Source organism: Arachis stenosperma, chromosome 3 (genome assembly GCF_014773155.1).
Source record: "Arachis stenosperma cultivar V10309 chromosome 3, arast.V10309.gnm1.PFL2, whole genome shotgun sequence".
Taxonomy (NCBI): Eukaryota; Viridiplantae; Streptophyta; class Magnoliopsida; order Fabales; family Fabaceae; genus Arachis; species Arachis stenosperma.
This window is the reverse complement of record NC_080379.1, coordinates 86,134,948-86,155,883: the sequence shown is the minus strand read 5'-3', so window position 1 is coordinate 86,155,883 and position 20,936 is coordinate 86,134,948. Positions and strand designations below refer to the sequence as shown.

The 20,936-nt window shown below is 39.8% G+C and overlaps 1 protein-coding gene and 2 non-coding genes across 3 annotated transcripts; 2 read left to right on the top strand and 1 right to left on the bottom strand.

Moving 5' to 3' along the window:
• Window positions 1-4,122: 4,122 nt before the first annotated feature.
• On the bottom strand, window positions 4,123-4,230 carry LOC130970937 (small nucleolar RNA R71). Its single transcript, XR_009082180.1, has one exon. It is a non-coding gene; the product is annotated as a small nucleolar RNA R71 (small nucleolar RNA).
• A 998-nt stretch (window positions 4,231-5,228) lies between these two features.
• Window positions 5,229-5,975, top strand: LOC130966348 (uncharacterized). Its single transcript, XM_057891138.1, has one exon. It carries the CDS (start codon window positions 5,229-5,231, stop codon window positions 5,973-5,975), a length of 747 nt encoding a protein of 248 aa, XP_057747121.1.
• A 13,688-nt stretch (window positions 5,976-19,663) lies between these two features.
• LOC130972209 (small nucleolar RNA R71) lies at window positions 19,664-19,771 on the top strand. The gene has a single exon (XR_009083402.1). It is a non-coding gene; the product is annotated as a small nucleolar RNA R71 (small nucleolar RNA).
• The last annotated feature ends 1,165 nt before the right edge of the window (window positions 19,772-20,936 follow it).

Genomic DNA, 20,936 nt, shown 5'->3' with positions numbered 1-20,936 from the left:
TAAGAAAGAAAAGAAGAAGAATGAAAAGTAAAGAAAAGAGAGAAAGAATCTCTGCCACAGGAGAGTAGAGAACAAAGATCAAAGGAATATATTAATTAAAGGAATGTTTGCCATAAGAGAGCAGATGCGACTTTGTTTGGGTCTTAGTGCGAAATGTATAGTGGGAACGCCCACACACTGAGAACTGTTTTCCAGATTTAAGCTCATTGATTTGAATGTCACACTGTATGCAGCCTAGCCATAAGACTTATAAGCACACTGTATGCATCTGGAATGCCATATTTGGGACTCGTACCCGGGTAATGTCGGGAGCGGGTAGGCAACCGACACATGAGCTCATGGTCTGCTTAGGACAGACATGCATCATATTGTTTATGCATTAGCATTTTATTGTGGTTGTTTATTTTATTTTCCTGTGATTATGTTGTTTGCTTGTGCTGTTTGTCTTGGTGTCTTGCTTGTGTGCTTGATTCGGTATTTTGTTATGCTACGAACTTATTAATGTAATTTAAAGAAAACTAACTAAAGTCTTTAAAGCGAGTTCAAAGGGGCATATTATTTCTTTACTCTCACGGCATTCACCTTCCCTACTGAAAACATGCGAGGACGACGTTCTCATCCCCCTACAAATTTTTCTTTTCAGCAACAGGTTCAAGAATCCTTGGCTCAGAGCCGTGACTGAACATAAGAGTTTTATGTACATATATATCCGTATTTACTGTTTTTGATTTTGTTTTAGACTTTATTTTTGCCTCGTCACTTATTTTCTTTGGTTTTTAGAGGGGTAAGAACTTATATTTGACGATCTCTCAATATGTCTATGTAAATAATTCTATGTGAATATATATTTTTTTGTGATTAAGAGGTTTAAAGTAAAAACCTTTCTTTTTCTTGATTAAAGTTTCGGTTCGTATTTAAGAAGTCTCAATATTAAATACAAATAGTATATAATAAACAGGTTTAGAAGTAAATAGCGCTCGAACTTTTAGAAAAAACGCACAAAACTTCTCACCCAAAAACGCCGACTGGTTGGACGACCTCCCCACACTTAAAAGTTTACACCATCCTCGGTGCATTCTAAGATGAATAAGGGGGTACGGTGACTCTTCGGATAGCCACCTTCAGCTGGTGGATCAACTGGTTGCTGCATGTTCTTTCTCCCACTTCCTTTGTTGCTTATGGTGCATCATTCGTGAAAAATAGAAAATAACACAAGTAAGATGAGAAAATACAAAATCAAGGAAGTGTAAATTATTGGAATGAGGTAAAAACCACCAGAATGAAGTGAGTGACCCAATGTGTGACATGGATACAAGTAAGTGTGCATTCTAGGTTGCGCGTGGTTTTGAACACACACACTCTAGCATGAAACGCTTTGTCACAATTTACACAAAAGAAGCATGCACTTCAGTCAATCTATTGTGCTTGAAACACTCTAAACTCGTAGGTTAAGACAACCAAACAAGCGATAAAGAAGCATGAAAGCATTCAACCAAATATATAACATATGGATGCATATGATCTAGAAGCACAATGGTAAATACGCAACATCCATCAAGAAATTGCCTAATCAAAGATAGGGATTCAAATCACATGGTGGCCAAATCATGCAATTCAAAAGAATTAACAAACTTGAAGGCAATGTAACATGTACTTGGTATTAACAAATGTTCACACAGAAACTCAAATCCAAGTAGCAAAATATAACCTCAATCAAAGAATCCAACAATGAGTATAAACACAATGATGTTAATATAACATCCTGTTAGTAAGCAGCAGCAATACACAGTAAACAAGATTAATAATCCAACACTTATAATGAAAAATAAAAATATTAACCAAAAATTAAACTAACTAAATAACTAACTAACTAACTAACTAAAAGAAATGGTTATGGATGGTGTTTAGTAGGGTTGGATGATGGTTGAAAGAAAGGAAGAAGAGGAGAGAAGAGAGAAGAATGAAAGAAATTGAAAGAAGAGAAGAAAAGAAGGGAGCGAAACAGGACAATCCACGTGTACGCATCCAGAGACGCGTAAGCGTAAATGGGCGAAATCGTAGCGACGCGTACACGTGGGTCACGCGTACGCGTGGTGGGTTATTTAGAGCGGCGATGCGTACGCGTGGGTTGGTTTTGTGCTAGAGGCACAATTTGCCTAACTCTCGGGTAAAAGTATGGAGGGGTGAAACTTCTAGATCTACATGTACGTGTGGTCTACGCGTACGCGTGGATGGTTGAAAAGCTTGCGACCACGCGTACGCGTGGGGGACACGTATGTGTGGATTGGTGCGCTGTTTTTTAAAATTTTTCCATGTTCTTGCACCAAACCAAGCATTCCAAACCTCCAAACAGCTACCAAAACATCATAAAACCTTATTCAACATACTAAACTACCACACAAACTAAACAAAGCATGAAATTAAACTAATTTCTATCAATATGTACAAAAGAGAAAATTGAAAAGATTTTACCATGATGGGGTGTCTCCCACCTAGCACTTTTATTTATTGTCCTTAGGTTGGACATATGGGGAGCTCTCATTAAGGTGGCTTGTGCTTGAATCCATCCTTGAACATCCACCAATGCTTGGACTTCGAATAAGCTCCATTCTTCAAAATTAATGCCACCAAGCCTTGATGATGTTCTTCACAAGCTAAGGGCTCCCAAAAGTGATCCTCATGTATTTTTGGATCCCATATCTTATTTCTACACCCATCGTCAAATTAATCATCATTATTCTATTTAGGTGGCAAGCAAGATGAATTTTCAATAAAGTGACAAATCCTCCTTCTAGACCCACCTAATTACGCACTAGCCAAATCTTTGTCCCTCATTTTTGATGTGTCAACCAAAATAAACCTCGCTTTGCAATGCCAACCATGAAACATCCTTCTCTTATGCTTCATCCCACAAAGTTCTCTAAGTTGACCATCCGTTTCAAGCAAGTCATACTCAAGTGGGCAAATAAAGCTAATAGAGATGACTTTTACCCACTAAGTGTAGGAGATGACAACCTAGGGAAATAAGCTTCCAAGGATCTTGACAAGGTGTATTCAACTCCCGTCCTTCTTTTTCTAAGGACCTCCACCTCTTCACAAGATTTTTCAATTTCAATCCATTTCTCATCAATTTTATCTAACTTTTTTCCCTTACTCAAATCATAAATGGGAGGGTGAGATAAATCTACCTCCACTTTGCTTTCTAATTCACCGAGAGAATGTTCTTCAAGTTTAAAAGATTCTTCGCCACTAAGATTTGATGCATGATTTTCATCACCAAGGGAACTCAATTCTTGCTCCATCCCATCCAATTCTTCATATGGAATATTCCTTGGAGGTTGTGCACTTTCCTCTTCAACATCAAATTCATTCTTGTTGGAGGGATCTCCTTTAACTTTAGGTTGTCATGGAGGTTCCGCATCTCCTAAGCCTTCAACCACTTCTTCCTTTTCTTCAACAATTAAAACTTCCTCCAATTGTTTCAATACAAAGTAACATTCCTCATTTTCCACTGGAATTCTCACTTTTCTTGTTTTCTGTTTGTCTATGAATAGGAATAGAGACAAGGAACCTCTTAGAAATTTTGATACTGAACCTGAAAGGACTTTGAGGTGACGCTTGCAACAAGCTAGACTTTACATGGCTAGTGAAAATCTAAGTAAGACTTTTGAAAGGGAAGCTACAGAGTCCATTATGGATCATAATCATGCTGTTAATGCCAATGTGGTAAATCCGAATGAGAATAAACAACCTAGAAGAGTTCTTGGCTCATACACTTCCCCCAATTCAGATCTCTATGGGAACAGTATTGTGGTGCCTCCTATAGCTGCAAACAACTTTGAGCTGAAGCCTCAGTTAGTCACTCTGGTGCAGTAAAATTGTTAGTATCATGGACTCTCGCAAAAAGATCCAAACCAATTTATCTCTAACTTTCTGCAGATTTGTGACACTGTAAAAACAAATGGAGTGAATCCTGAGGTTTACAAGCACATGCTCTTTCTATTTGCTGTAAGGGATAGAGCAAAGCTATGGTTAGATTCTCAACCTAAGGAGAGCCTGGACACTTGGGATAAGGTAGTCACTGGATTCTTGTCTAAATTCTTCCCACCACAGAAGTTGACTAAGCTAAGGGTGGAGGTTCAGACCTTCATGCATAAAGATGGTGAGACCCTCTATGAAGCCTGGGAGAGGTACAAGCTGCTCACCAAGCAATGCCCCCCTAACATGTTTTCTAAATGGACCCAGCAGGAAATTTTTTATGAGGGCTTATGTGAAATGTCCAAAATGTGTTTAGATAATTCTGCAGGTGGTTCATTGCACATGAAAAAAAAATGCCTGAAGAAACTACTGAGCTTATTGAGTTGGTTGCTAACAACCAATATCTTTACTCCTCTAATAGGAATCTTGTGAACTCTGGAACTCCTCAGAAGAAAGGCGTTTTGGAAGTGGAGACCTTGGATGCTATTCTTGCTCAGAACAATGTTATGTCTCAGTAGGTTAATATGCTTACTCAACACTTGAGTAGGATGCAGGTTTCAACTGTTAATGCTCAGAATGCCCCCTCAAAAGGCTCCTTATGACATGAATGGTAGCTTCATGCAAGGTGAGAATTATGACTATGCTCAATTTCCTCCTGAATAGGTCAACTATATGGGGACTACTCCAAGAAACCCCAATAATGATCCATATGCCAAGACCTATAATGAGGGGTGGACAAATCAACCAAATTTAGGGTGGAGAGGGCAACCTCAGAGGTCACAAAATTTTAATAATAATTCTCAGGGCGGTTTTCAATAGAATAATTTTAATAACCGCCAGTTTCAGTCATATCAATAATAACCACCTCAGCAAGCGAATTCTCAACCACAGAAGAACACTTATTTGGAAGCACTAATGGCATGTTTTATACAGGAAACCAGAGCATCAATCAAGAACTTGGAGATTTAGATGGGTCAATTAGCCATAAAAGTTAATAGAATTTATCAGAGGACTACTAATAGTCTTCCTGGTAACACAATTCCAAATCCAAGAGAGGAATGCAAGGCTATCACCTTGATAAGTGGACAAGTGGCAAGTACGGAAGCACAAGTTACTGAGGAGCCAGTTAAAAAAGAAGCTCCAGAGGAAACTCAATAGTGCACGACCCTCCTAGGCGTGCTGACTATCATTTTCCAGTCACTCTTGACACACATCCAACATTACCTAAGGCTCCTGAATACAAGACTAAGATGCCATACCCTCAGAGACTTCAAAAGGAGACCAAGGACAAGCAGTTTTTAAAGTTCTTGGAAGTTTTCAGAAAGTTACAAATTAATATTCTTTTTGCTGAGGTTTTGGAGCAAATGCCTCTCTATGTTAAATTCATGAAGAAGTTGTTGTCAAAGAAGAAGCCTTTAAAGGGAGATGAGACAGTGGTCTTGACTAAGGAATGTAGTGTCATAATTCAGAATAACTTGCCAAGAAAGATGTCAGATCCAAGAAGCTTTCAAATTCCATGTACCATTGGGAGCACTACCTTTGAGAACGTCCTATGTGATCTAGGTGCAAGCATAAATCTAATGCCCTTGTCTATGATGAAGAAATTACAAATCCAAGAGGCACAACCCTTAAGGATAGCATTACAAATGGCAGACAAATCTCTAAAGCCTGCATATAGATTAGTGGAGAATATCTTGGTCAAAGTGGTTAAGTTCTTTCTCCCAATAGATTTTGTGATTCTTGACATGGGGGAGGATGAGAGCGCCTCTATAATCCTAGGAAGACCATTCCTATCCACTGGGAGAGCTCTAATTGTTATGGAAGAAGGTGAATTAGTGCTTAAAGTGCATAATGAGCAACTGGTCATTCATGTCTTCAAAGATATGCATTCAGCAGGTGAAGAGGAGAGGTGCATGCAGACTGAGCTTACTAATCCAAACCTTCAAGAACCCCCAATGATGCACAACATAATCTGCAGCTCAAACCACTTTTGGTGACATTCAACAAAATTTCCCCTAACATCAAATCGAAGTTTGGTGTCGGGAATGCATCATCCACCAAGGAGGAGGTTCTCAAAAAGAAGAAAGTACCTAGTAGATGGAGAAATAAAAAGATTCCCACTAAAGACTTCTTCCCCAAAATGAAGGTGGTATTCACTGCATGCCCAATCCTGCCTCATACAGTGAACAGGATCCTTTCTCTTGAGCATATAGAGTTGATTCATGAGAGCACAGAAAAAAAGTTCACAGTGAGGGGTGAAGAGCTGAGCCCCTATGATCATCCACCTTAGAGGAGCTGACAGCCAAGCTAGTGACAGTAAAGAAGCGCTTCTCGGGAGGCAACCCGATGTTTTCGTATCTTTAAGTTTGATTTTTACTTTAATTTTTATTTATTTAGTTTTTTTTAGTTTCTACTGTTTTTCTTTTGTTTTACGTGTACTTGGATCATTCAGAGAGATTAGAACAGAAACAGGTGCATTAAGACAGAGTTTTGGACACCCAGGAGGAAGCTGTTGCGGACAGGGTGGCGCCTAACTTCAAAACCTCAAGATAGGCACCACATACAAACTCAATTTGGAGGTGCTTCCTGGAGGGGTAGCGCCTAACTTCACTCCTTGAAGTTAGGCGCCAATGATGTATGCAATTGGGCGTCGCTCACTGGATGGGTGGCGGCTAACTTGGCTCCATCAAGTTAAGAGCCACATGAAGCGTGCTAGGAAAGGTTAGTTTTGCCTGGTCCGCGCCTAACTTGGAATTTCTCAAGTTAAGCACCAGGTGAGAAGCAAAGGATGAAGTTAGGCGCCAGGTTGGGTCTTCACACCAAGTTAGGGGCCATCTACACCAAGTTAGGTGCCAGCTCCTTAATTTGGCCTATTTCAAGACCAAATCATGTGATTTCCAAACCAAATCCTGCATCAAACCAAAATCAAGTCCAATCCTTCATGATTCGTGACCCCACCACCCATTCCATCTACATACATTAACACCCCAACCTTGCTTCATCTATGCCCCTACCCCTTCTTCCATACACACAACATACCCCACAACCACTCTCTTTGAGCACCACACAGCCTTGCTCTCCCCATTCCCTCATCCCCAACCCTTTTCTATACACAAATTCAAAGCCTTGCCCCACCCCCACTCCTCCTAACCCACAACATATCACCCCATCAACCCCTTCCCCCTTCCCACGTTCCCCCGTCTGTACAGCCTTTTCTTTCTTTATTTCTTTTATTTGTTTATTTTGTTTCCAAAAAAAAAGAGAAAAAGAAACTTTTAAATTTAATTTTATTTCATTATTTTAGATTCTTTTTTCATCCATCTTCATATTGGTTATTTTCTATTTTGCTCGAGGACGAGCAAATTTTTAAGTTTGGTGTTTTCGCTTTGCTTGTGGCTTCTCTGTTTATTTTAATGGCACCAAAGGGAGACAAATCATTTTCACAGAGGAGCACAACCTGAAGAATGAGACGGCCACTAAGATAACTGAGGTGGTTGAGTTCTTTTCATTCTATATTTCCTTCCGTTCTTATTATGTTATATTCCTGTTTTCCGCTGTTTTGTCTTAGTGTCTGCATGATCTTTAGTTATTTCAATTCCTAGTTTCTAGTTTAATTTTACAAATTTTAATTCTGTTATTTGTTTTTAGTACTAAAAAAAGTTGTCTCATGTACGCTGACTGAGCTTGAATCCAAAAAGAAAAAGAAAAAGAAAAAGAAAAAAGAAGTGATGTATTACATGAGAAATTGAGTTTATATTAAAGAGTAGTCTTATTTACTTAAATGTGGTGGTATTATCCATGATTCTGAATGCATGATATGAATAGTACATATTTGAATTTGAATTAAAGGATGCTTATGTATGAGGAACAAGAATTTAGAGAACTATTATGAATTCTCTGAAGTAAACATAAGCTTAATCCTTGAAGCAAAAGAAAAATAAAGCAAGGTCTAAGGCTCTGAGCATCAATGACTAGGGAGGTCAAACATGATTAAAAGCTTAAAGATTTGTTTCCCTAGTCATATGTTTATGGTGTAAATGTGTCAAGTAATCCTTGAGATAAAGCACTAAGAGTCGAGATCAAGTGCATTTAACAGAGTATGCCAAAGGCTTTGAGAACCACTGTCTGGGAGTAACTGAAAGAAAAATCAGAACCTAAAGAGAGTTCCCCAGTTAAGTGCTTGTGGTACTTTTATGTCAAGTAAAGCTTGAGACAAAGCATTTAAAGTCATGGCTAGGCTCAAGGTGAAAAGCACCAAGGAAAAGAGAATGAAAGAAATTTTGCTGTGCTCAAGGATTAAACCAAAGTATAAAGGTCAGAGAGTTCATAATATCATTCGGATTCCAATTCCAAATGACAGTGAGATTTCTCTGATTCAAAGGATAGTGAGATGCCAAAGCTATTCAGGATTGTAGTTTGTAAACCCCACTTTAAGAAGAGATAGAAGCTTAATTGAACACTTACTTCTCATAAAAATTCACATTCTACGCTTATATTAGTTTTGGTTGCTTGAGGACAAGCAACAATTCAAGTTTGGTGTTGTGATGCGTGAGCATCTTTTCTATCTTTTCCTAGTGAATCTGCATTTGAATTGTTAAGTTTAATCAAGATTTAAATATCTTTTAGCCACTATGGATGCTACTTTGAGTTGTGTGCAATTCTGCTTATTTTAGGTAGCATTCGGATGGATTTGATGGAGTTTCTGTAGAAAAAGAGAAGAAAGTGAGTGATGCTATCAACCTTGAGACCTCCCTACACTCCAACAGGAATAAATTGAGCTACATAAGTTCAATTGACATGCTTCTAGTTGAATTGAAAAGCTAACTTCTAGAGCTTTCCAAAGATGTATAATAGTATACACTTCTTCTCCAACATGTTCGGCCATATTGGCGCCAAACTTGGCTTTTCGGAAGTTAGGCGCCGGAAGAAGAATCAAGACTCCAATTGCATTCGGCCAAGGTGAAGTCTAACTTCACTTTGGTGAAGTTAGACGCCAGCCAAGCATAAATCAATGGTCCCAGCGTATGATCAAGGAGCATTCAAAGATTTATTTAGATTTTGATTAAAACTTTAATTTTATTTACAAATAGGAAAAGATATTATTTAGTTTTAGAAAATATATTTTACATTAATTAGGATTATATATAACAGGAAAAAAAATTAGCCCTTCGGGCTCTCTTCTCTTCTCTCTTACCTCATTTTCTTACTTAAACACCCACTATTAAGGTTAGGAGCTTGATAAACCACTATTTTATGGTTTATCTTGTGCTCAATTAAGTGATTTTTATTAATTCTTTACACACTTATTCATATAATTTGCATGAGTTTATATTTTTTCTTCCTGATTTTGTGCTATGATTGAAAATATGCTTCTTTGGCCTTATATTTGCTAATATTAATCCTCTCTTATTACCATTAGATGCCATGATATGTGCGTTAGGTGTTTTCAGAGATTACAGGGCAGGAATGGCTTAGAGGAGGGAAAGAAAGCATGCAAAAGTGGAAGGAATAAAAGAAATTGAAGGAACTGCAAAGCTGTCGGGCCTGACCTCTTCGCACTCAAATGGTCATAACTTGAGCTACAAGATAAACCATAAAATAGTGGTTTATCAATCTCCCCACACTTAAACATTAGCATGTCCTCATGCTAAGCCCAAGAGAAGCTATAAAGGAGTGAAGAGGAATGGTAAAATGTATGAAATGCAACCTATCTATATTAAAACTGGCTGGGCGTTTAACGCCCAAAAGGGTAGTGTTTTGGGCGTTAAACGCCAGAATGGATACCATTCTGGGCGTTTAACGCCAGGATGGCACAAGAGGGAAGATTTTGTTTTTAATTCAATTTTTTTTCAGGTTTTCAAAATTTTTCAAAATCAAATCTTTTTCAAATCATATCTTTTCAATCATATATTTTCAAAATCAATTTCTTTCCATTTTCAAAAATACTTGCTAACAATTAATGATTTGATTCAACATTTCAAGTATGTTGCCTTTTCTGTTGAGAAAGGTTTAATGTCTGAATCATATCTTTTCTTGTTAGCCAAGTCATTAATTTTCAAAATCAAATCTTTTTAAATTGTTTTTCAAATCATATCTTCTCAATCACATCTTTTTAAAACCATAACTTTTCAATCATATCTTCTTAATCACATCTTTTTCAAAAAAGTTTTCAATCATATCTTTTTTATTTCTAATTTCAAAATCTTTTTCAAAAATCACTTGATTTCTTTTTTCACTCTTAGTTTTCGAAAATCAATCACTATTTTTCAAAATGTTTTTAAAATCTTTTTAATTTATTTTCAAAAATTTCTTCCCCTCTTCGCACATCCTTCTATTTATGGACTAACACTACTCCTCAATGCACAATTCGAACTCTATCTTTCCTTGATAAGTTCGAATTATCTACCTATTCCTTCTATTTTTCTTTTCCTCTGACACCTCAAGGAGTCTCTATACTGTGACATAGAGGATTCCATATTTTCTTGTTCTATTCTCTTTCATATGAGCAGGAGCAAAGACAAAATCATTCTTGTTGAGGCTGACCCTGAACCTGAAAGGACCTTGAAGCGAAAGCTAAGAGAAGCTAAAGCATAACTCTCTGTAGAGGACCTAACAGAAATCTTCAAAGAAGAAGAACCCATGGCAGCCAAAAATATCAACAAGGAAGGTGCTGGGTGACTTTACTACACCTACTCCCGACTTCTTTGGGAGAAGCATCTCTATCCCTGCCATTGGAGCAAACAACTTTAAGCTTAAGCCTCAATTAGTTTCTCTAATGCAACAGAATTGCAAGTTCCATGGACTTGCATTGGAAGATCCTCATTAGTTTTTAGCTGAATTCTTGCAAATCTGTGACACTGTCAAGACTAATGGGGTTGACCCTGAGGTCTACAGACTTATGCTATTCCCTTTTGCTGTAAGAGACAGAGCTAGGATATGGTTGGACTCACAACCTAAAAAAAGCCTGAACTCTTGGAAAAAGCTAGTCAATGCCTTCTTGGCAAAGTTCTTTCCACCTCAAAAATTGAGTAAGCTTAGAGTGGAAGTCCAAACCTTCAGACAGAAGGAAGGTGAATCCCTCTATGAAGTTTGGGAAAGATACAAACAATTGATCAAAAAGTGTCCCTCTGACATGCTTTCTGAATGGAGCATCATAGGTATCTTCTATGATGGTCTGTCTGAACTGTCCAAGATGTCATTGGACAGCTCTGCTGGAGGATCTCTTCATCTGAAGAAGACACCTACAGAAGCTCAAGAACTCATTGAAATGGTTGCAAATAACCAATTCATGTACACTTCTGAAAGGAATCCTATGAACAATGGGACGAATCAGAAGAAAGGAGTTCTTGAGATTGATACTCTGAATGCCATACTAGCTCAGAACAAAATATTGACTCAGCAAGTCAATATGATTTCTCAAAGTCTGTTTGGAATGCAAGCTGCACCAGGCAGTACTAAGGATGCTTCATCTGAAGAAGAAGCTTATGATCCTGAGAACCCTTCAATGGAAGAGGTGAATTACATAGGAGAACCCTATGGAAACACCTATAATCCTTCATGGAGAAATCATCCAAATCTGTCATGGAAGGATCAACAGAGACCTCAACAAGGTTTCAACAACAATAATGGTGGAAGAAACAAGTTTAGCAATGGCAAGCCTTTTCCATCATCTTCTCAGCAACAGACAGAGAATTCTAAGCAGAGCCACTCTGACTTAGCAACCATGGTCTCTGATCTAATCAAAACTACTCAAAGTTTTATGATTGAAACAAGGTTCTCCATTAGAAACTTGGAGGCACAAGTGGGTCAGCTGAGCAAGAAAATTACGGAACTCCCTCCTAGTACTCTTCCAAGCAATACAGAAGAGAATCCAAAAGGAGAATGCAAGGCCATTAACATGACCCACATGGCCGAACTTGGAGAGGAGGAAGAGGCAGTGATCGCCACTGAGGAAGACCTCAATGGACGTCCACTGGCCTCCAATGAGTTCCCTAATGAGGAACCATGGGAATCTGAGGCTCATAATGAGACTATAGAGATTCCATTGGATTTACTTCTGCCATTCATGAGCTCTGATGAGTATTCTTCCTCTGAAGAGGATGAAGATGTCACTGAAGAGCAAGATGCCAAGTACCTTGGAGCAATCATGAAGCTAAATGACAAGTTATTTGGTAATGAGACTTGGGAGAACGAACCTCCTTTGCTCACCAAAGAACTGGATGACTTGACTAGGAAGAGATTACCTCAAAAGAGACAGGATCCTGGGAAGTTTTCAATACCTTGTACCATAGGCACCATGACCTTTGAGAAGGCTCTGTGTGACCTAGGGTCAAGTATAAACCTCGTGTCTCTCTCTGTAATGGATAAACTAGGGATCTTTGAAGTACAAGCTGCAAGAATCTCAATAGAGATGGCAAACAACTCAAGAAAACAAGCTTATGGACTTGTAGAGGATGCTCTGGTAAAGATTGAAGACCATTACATCCATGCTGATTTCATAGTCCTAGAGACTAGGAAGTGCATGGATGAATCCATCATCCTTGGTAGATCCTTCCTAGCCACAGCAAAGGCTGTGATTGATGTTGACAGACGAGAATTGATCATTCAAGTGAATGAAGAATCCTTTGTGTTTAAGGCTCAAGGATACCCCTCTGTAACCATGGAGAGGAAGCATGAAGAGCTTCTCTCAAAACAGAGTCAAACAGAGCCCCCACAGTCAAACTCTAAGTTTGGTGTTGGGAAGCCACAACCAACTTCTAAATTTGGTGTTGAACCCCCACATTCAGACTCTAAGTTTGGTGTTGGGAGGTTCCAACATTGCTCTGAGTATCTGTGAGGCTCCATGAGAGCCCACTGTCAAGCTACTGACATTAAAGAAGCGCTTGTTGGGAGGCAACCCAATGTTATATTTATCTAATTTCCTTTATTTTTTTATGTTTTCTGTAGGTTGATGATCATGGAAAGTCACAAAATCAATTGAAAAAGCAAAAACAGAATGAAAAAACAGAAAGAAAAATAGCACACCCTGGAGAAAAACCTTGCTGGCGTTTAAACGCTAATAAGGGCAGCAAATGGGCGTTTAACGCCCAGTCTGGCACCATTCTGGGCGTTTAACGCCAGAAAGGGACACCAGACTGGCGTTAAACGCCAGGAAAGGGCAAGAAGCTGGCGTTAAACGCCAGAAATGGGCACCAGCCCGGTGTTTAACGCCAGAATTGGCATAAAGAGCATTTTTGCTCGCCACTTGGTGCAGGGATGAATTTTCCTTGACACCTCAGGATCTGTGGACCCCACAGGATCCTCACCTACCCCACCACTCTCTCTCTTCTTCTTCCCCATTCACCAATCACCTCAACACCTCTTCCCCTAAAACCCTTCACCTATCAAATCCTACCATTCTCTTCACCACTCACATCCATCCTTCATAAAACCCCACCTACCCTACCATTCAAATTCAGACCACTTTTCCTCCCAAACCCACCCATAATGGCCGAACCATACACCGCCTCTCCACTCCTATATAAACCCATCCTCACTCCTTCATTTTCACACAATCTACACACTACTTCTCCCCCTTGGCCGAAAAACAAAGCCACCTCCATCTCCTCTATTTCTTCTTCTTCTATTCTCTTCTTTCTTCTTTTGCTCGAGGACGAGCAAACCTTCTAAGTTTGGTATGGTAAAAGCATTGCTTTTTGTTTTTCCATAACCATTTATGGCATCTAAGGCCGGAGAAACCTCTAGAAAGAGGAAAGGGGAGGCAAAAGTTTGCACCTCCGAATCATGGGAGATGGAGAGTGGTGCACGGAATTGTGATCATCAATGGCGCCACAGACTTGGTGGGCTCATTGCAATCTCAACTCTCTATCACAACTCCACACAACTAACCAGCAAGTGCACTGGGTCGTCCAAGTAATAAACCTTACGCGAGTAAGGGTCGATCCCACGGAGATTGTTGGTATGAAGCAAGCTATGGTCACCTTGTAAATCTTAGTCAGGCAGACTCAAATGGGTATAGATGACATATGAATAAAACATAAAGATAAAGATAGAGATACTTATGTATATCATTGGTGAGAGCTTCAGATAAGCGCATGAAGATGCTTTCCCTTCCGTCTCTCTGCTTTCCTACTGTCTTCATCCAATCCTTCTTACCCCTTTCCATGGCAAGCTTATGCAAGGGTTTCACCGTTGTCAGTGGCTACCTCCCATCCTCTCAGTGGAAATGTTCAACGCACCCTGTCACGACACGGCTATCCAGCTGTCGGTTCTCGGTCAGGCCGGAATAGAATCCAGTGATTCTTTTACGTCTGTCACTAACGCCCCGCCTGCTAGGAGTTTGAAGCACGTCACAGTCATTCAATCATTGAATCCTACTCAGAATACCACAGACAAGGTTAGACCTTCCGGATTCTCTTGAATGCCGCCATCAGTTCTTGCCTATACCACGAAGACTCTGATCTCACGGAATGGCTGGCTCGGTTGTCAGGCGAGCACTCGGTTGTCAGGCGATCAACCATGCATCGTGCATCAGGAACCTAAGAGATAAACACTAGAGCCTTGTATGCTTGTAGAACAAAAGTGGTTGTCAGTCACTTTGTTCATAGGTGAGAATGATGATGAGTGTCACGGATCATCACATTCATCAAGTTGAAGAGCAAGTGATATCTTGGACAAAGAACAAGCGGAATTGAATAGAAGAACAATAGTAATTGCATTAATACTCGAGGTACAGCAGAGCTCCACACCTTAATCTATGGTGTGTAGAAACTCCACCGTTGAAAATACATAAGAACAAGGTCTAGGCATGGCCGTGAGGCCAGCCTCCCAGTGATCAAAAGATTCAAAGATCTCAAGATGAAAAATACAATAGTAAAAGGTCCTACTTATAGGGAACTAGTAGCCTAAGGATTACAAAGATGAGTAAATGACATAAAAATCCACTTCCGGGCCCACTTGGTGTGTGCTTGGGCTGAGCAATGAAGCATTTTTCGTGTAGAGACTCTTCTTGGAGTTAAACGCCAGCTTTTATGCCAGTTTGGGCGTTTAACTCCCATTTAGGTGCCAGTTCCGGCGTTTAACGCTGGGAATTCTGAAGGTGACTTTGAACGCCGGTTTGGGCCATCAAATCTTGGGCAAAGTATGGACTATCATATATTGCTGGAAAGCCCAGGATGTCTACTTTCCAACGCCGTTGAGAGCGCGCCAATTGGGCTTCTGTAGCTCCAGAAAATCCACTTCGAGTGCAGGGAGGTCAGAATCCAACAGCATCTGCAGTCCTTTTCAGTCTCTGAATCAGATTTTTGCTCAGGTCCCTCAATTTCAGCCAGAAAATACCTGAAATCACAGAAAAACACACAAACTCATAGTAAAGTCCAGAAAAGTGAATTTTAACTAAAAACTAATAAAAATATACTAAAAACTCAACTCAAACTACTAAAAACATACTAAAAATAATGCCAAAAAGCGTACAAATTATCCGCTCATCACAACACCAAACTTAAATTGTTGCTTATCCCCAAGCAACTGAAAATCAAATAAGATAAAAAGAAGAGAATATGCAATGAATTCCAAAAACATCTATGAAGATCAGTATCAATTAGATGAGCGGGACTTTTAGCTTTTTGCCTCTGAACAGTTTTGGCATCTCACTCTATCCTTTGAAATTCAGAATGATTGGCTTCTTTAGGAACTCAGAATCCAGATAGTGTTATTGATTCTCCTAGTTAAGTATGATGATTCTTGAACACAGCTACTTTATGAGTCTTGGCCGTGGCCCAAAGCACTCTGTCTTCCAGTATTACCACCGGATACATACATGCCACAGACACATAATTGGGTGAACCTTTTCAGATTGTGACTCAGCTTTGCTAAAGTCCCCAATTAGAGGTGTCCAGGGTTCTTAAGCACACTCTTTTTTCCTTGGATCACAACTTTATTTCTTTCTTTTTCTTTCTTTTTCTCTTTCTTCTTTTTTTTTTCGTTTTTTTTTCGCCTCTTTTTTTTTCACTGCTTTTTCTTGCTTCAAGAATCATTTTTATGATTTTTCAGATCCTCAGTAACATGTCTCCTTTTTCATCATTCTTTCAAGAGCCAACATTCATGAACCACAAACTCAAAAGACATATGCACTGTTTAAACATACATTCAGAAAACAAAAGTGTTGCCACCACATCAAAATAATTAAACTGTTATAAAATTCAAAATTCATGCAATTCTTTTCTTTTTCAATTAAGAACATTGTTTATTTAAGAAAGGTGATGGATTCATAGGACATTCATAACTTTAAGGCATAGACACTAATGATCATAAGACACAAACATAGATAAATATAAGCACTAAAATTCGAAAAACAGAAAAATAAAGAACATGGAGATTAAAGAACGGGTCCACCTTAGTGATGGCGGCTTGTTCTTCCTCTTGAAGGTCTTATGGAGTGCTTGAGCTCCTCAATATCTCTTCCTTGTCTTTGTTGCTCCTCTCTCATGATTCTTTGATCTTCTCTAATTTCATGGAGGAGGATGGAATGTTCTTGGTGCTCCACCCTTAGTTGTCCCATATTGGAACTTAATTCTCCTAGGGAGGTGTTAATTTGCTCCCAATAGTCTTGTGGAGGAAAGTGCATCCCTTGAGGCATCTCAGGGATCTCATGATGAGAGGGGTCTCTTGTTTGCTCCATCCTTTTCTTAGTGATGGGCTTGTCCTCATCAATGGGGATGTCTCCCTCTATGTCAACTCCAACTGAATAACAGAGGTGACAAATGAGGTGAGGAAAGGCTAACCTTGCCAAGGTGGAGGACTTGTCCGCCACCTTATAGAGTTATTGGGCTTGTGGTCATGCCTTCTCAGTTGAACCGGCTTCCCTCTTGAATCTCTCTTCCATTGGGCGCCCTCTTCACAGATGTCTATGAGGACTTGGTCCAACCTTTGATTAAAGTTGACCCTTTTTGAGTTTGAAAGGGACCTCGGGGATCACCTTCTTCAAGGCCATAACTTCATAGAAGTGGTCTTGATGCACCCTTGAGATGAATCTCTCCATCTCCCATGACTCGGAGGTGGAAGCTTTTGCCTTCCCTTTCCTCTTTCTAGAGGTTTCTCCGGCCTTGGATGCCATAAATGGTTATGGAAAAACGAAAAGCAACGCTTTTACCACACCAAACTTAAAAGGTTTGCTCGTCCTCGAGCAAAAGAAGAAAGAAGAGAGTAGAAGAAGAAGATATGAGGAAGAAGGGAATGGCTTTGTGTTCGGCTAAAGAGGGGGAGAAGTGGTGTTTAGGTTGTGTGAAAGTGAAGGAGTGAAGAAGGGTTTATATAGGAGGGAGGGGGCTCATGGTTCGGTCATGTATGGGTGGGTTTGGGAGGGAAAGTGGTTTGAATTTGAAGGGTGAGGTAGGTGGGGTTTTATGAAGGATGAATGTGAGTGGTGAAGAGAAAGATGGGATTTGATAGGTGAAGGGTTTTTGGGGAAGAGGTGTTGAGGTGATTGGTGAATGGGTGACGAAGAGAGAGAGTGGTGGGGTAGGTGGGGATCCTGTGGGGTCCACAGATCCGGAGGTGTCAAGGAAAAGTCATCCCTGCACCAAATGGCATGCAAAATCACGTTTTGAGCCAATTCTGGCGTTAAACGCCGGGCTGGTGCCCATTTCTGGCGTTTAACACCAGGTTCTTGCCCTTTCCTGGCATTTAACGCCAGTCTGGTGCCCCTTTCTGGCGTTAAACGCCCAGAATGGTGCCAGACTGGGCGTTAAACGCCCACCTGCTAGCCTTACTGGCGTTTAAACGCCAGAAGGTTCTTCCTCCAGGGTGTGCTGTTTTTCTTCCTGTTTTTCATTCTGTTTTTGCTTTGCTTTTTCAATTGTTTTTGTGACTTCTCATGATCATCAACCTACAAAAAACATAAAATAACAAAAGGAAATAGATAAAATATAATATTGGGTTGCCTCCCAACAAGCGCTTCTTTAATGTCAGTAGCTTGACAGATGGCTCTCATGGAGCCTCATATTTTCTCAGAGCAATGTTGGAACCTCCCAACACCAAACTTAGAGTTTGAATGTGGGGGTTCAACACCAAACTTAGAGTTTGGTTGTGGCCTCCCAACACCAAACTTAGAGTTTGACTGTGGGGGCTCTGTTTGACTCTGATTTGAGAGAAGCTCTTCATGCTTCCTCTCCATGGTGACAGAGGGATGTCCTTGAGCCTTAAACACAAAGGATTCTTCATCCACTTGAATGATCAGTTCACCTCCATCAACATCAATCACAGCCTTTGCTGTGGCTAGGAAGGGTCTTCCAAGGATGATAGATTCAACCATGCACTTCCCAGTCTCTAGGACTATGAAATCAGCTGGGATGTAGTGGTCTTCAATTTTCACCAAAACATCCTCTACAAGTCCATGAGCTTGCTTTCTTGAGTTGTCTGCCATCTCTAATGAGATTCTTGCAGCTTGCACCTCAAAGATCCCTAGCTTCTCCATTATAGAGAGAGACATGAGGTTTACACTTGACCCTAAGTCACACAGAGCCTTCTTGAAGGTCATGGTGCCTATGGTACAAGGTATGGAAAACTTCCCAGGATCTTGTCTCTTTTGAGGTAATTTCTGCCTAGACAAGTCATCCAGTTCTTTGGTGAGCAAAGGAGGTTCATCCTCCCAAGTCTCATTTCCAAATAACTTGTCATTTAGCTTCATGATTGCTCCAAGGTATTTAGCAACTTGCTCTTCAGTGACATACTCATCCTCTTCAGAGGAAGAATACTCATCAGAGCTCATGAATGGCAGAAGTAGGTCCAATGGAATCTCTATGGTCTCATTTTGAGCCTCAGATTCCCATGGTTCCTCATTAGGGAACTCATTGGAGGTCAGTGCACGCCCATTGAGGTCTCCCTCAGTGGCGTTCACTTCCTCTCCTTCCTCTCCAAATTCGGCCATGTTGAGGGCCTTGCACTCTCCTTTTGGATTTTCTTCTGTATTGCTTGGAAGAGTACTAGGAGGGAGTTCAGTAATTTTCTTGCTCAGCTGTCCCACTTGTGCCTCCAAGTTTCTAATGGAGGACCTTGTTTCAGTCATGAAACTTTGAGTGGTTTTGATTAGATCAGAGACCATGGTTGCTAAGTCAGAGGTGTTCTGCTTAGAGCTCTCTGTCTGTTGCTGAGAAGATGATGGAAAAGGTTTGCCATTGCTAAACCTGTTTCTTCCACCATTATTGTTGTTGAAACCTTGTTGAGGTCTCTCTTGATTCTTCCATGAGAAATTTGGGTGATTTCTCCATGAAGAATTATAGATGTTTCCATAGGGTTCTCCTAGGTAATTCACCTCTTCCATTGAAGGGTTCTCAGGATCATAAGCTTCTTCTTCAGATGAAGCATCCTTAGTACTGCTTGGTGCATTTTGCATTCCAGACAGACTTTGAGAAATTAAATTGACTTGTTGAGTCAATATCTTGTTCTGAGCCAGAATGGCATTCAGAGTATCAATCTCAAGAACTCCTTTCTTCTGACTTGTCCCATTGTTCACAGGATTCCTTTCAGAAGTGTACATGAATTGGTTATTTGCAACCATTTCAATTAGCTCTTGAGCTTCTGTAGGCATCTTCTTCAGATGAAGAGATCCTCCAGCAGAGCTATCCAAAGACATCTTGGATAGTTCAGAGAGACCATCATAGAAAATACCTATGATGCTCCATTCAGAAAGCATGTCTGAGGGACACTTTCTGATTAATTGTTTGTATCTTTCCCAAGCTTCATAGAGGGATTCTCCATCCTTCTGTCTGAAGGTTTGGACTTCCACTCTAAGCTTACTCAATTTTTGAGGTGGAAAGAACTTTGCCAAGAAGGCATTGACTAGCTTTTCCCATGAGTCTAGGCTTTCTTTAGGTTGTGAGTCCAACCATGTCCTAGCTCTGTCTCTTACAGCAAAAGGGAATAGCATAAGTCTGTAGACCTCAGGGTCAACCCCATTAGTCTTGACAGTGTCACAGATTTGCAAGAACTCAGCCTAAAACTGATGAGGATCTTCCAATGGAAGTCCATGAAACTTGCAATTCTGTTGCTTTAGAGAACTAATTGAGGCTTAAGCTCAAAGTTGTTTGCTCCAATGGCAGGGATAGAGATGCTTCTCCCATAGAAATCGGGAGTAGGTGCAGTAAAGTCACCCAGCACCTTCCTTGCATTGTTGGCATTGTTGTTGTTTTCGGCTGCCATAGGTTCTTCTTCTTTGAAGAATTCGGTTAGGTCCTCTACAGAGAGTTGTGCCTTAGCTTCTCTTAGCTTTCGCTTCAAGGTCCTTTCAGGTTCAGGGTCAGCTTCAACAAGAATGCCTTTGTCTTTGTTCCTGCTCATATGAAAGAGAAGGGAACAAGAAAGTGTGGAATCCTCTATGTCACAGTATAGAGATTCCTTGAGGTGTCAGAGGAAAAGAAAAATAGAAGACAGAGGTAGAAAATTCGAACTTATCAAGAAAGATGGAGTTCGAATTGTGCATTGAGGAATAGTGTTAGTCCATAAATAGAAGGATGTGAGAGGAGGGAAGATGATTTTCGAAAATTAAGTAAAAGAATTTGAAAATATTTTGAAAAACATTAATTAATTTTCGAAAATAAGAGTGGGAAGAAATCAAGTAATTTTTGAAAAAGATTTTGAAATTAGAAGTCAAAAAGATTTGATTGAAAACTATTTTGAGAAAGATGAGGTTAAGAAGATATGATTGGTTTTAAAAAAAAAAATATGTGATTGAGAAGATATGATTTGAAAACAATTTTAAAAAGATTTGATTTTAGAAATTAATGACTTGCCTAACAAGAAAATATATGATTCAAACATTAAACCTTTCTCAACAGAAAAGGCAACATACTTGAAATGTTCAATCAAATCATTAATTGTTAGCAAGTATCTTTGAAAAAGGAAAGAAATTGATTTTGAAAACATTTGATTGAAAAGATTTGATTTGAAAAAGATTTGATTTT

Coding starts and splice junctions, on each gene's coding strand:
- LOC130966348 (XM_057891138.1), top strand. CDS start 5,229: ATGCCATACCCTCAGAGACTTCAAAAGGAGACCAAGGACAAGCAGTTT.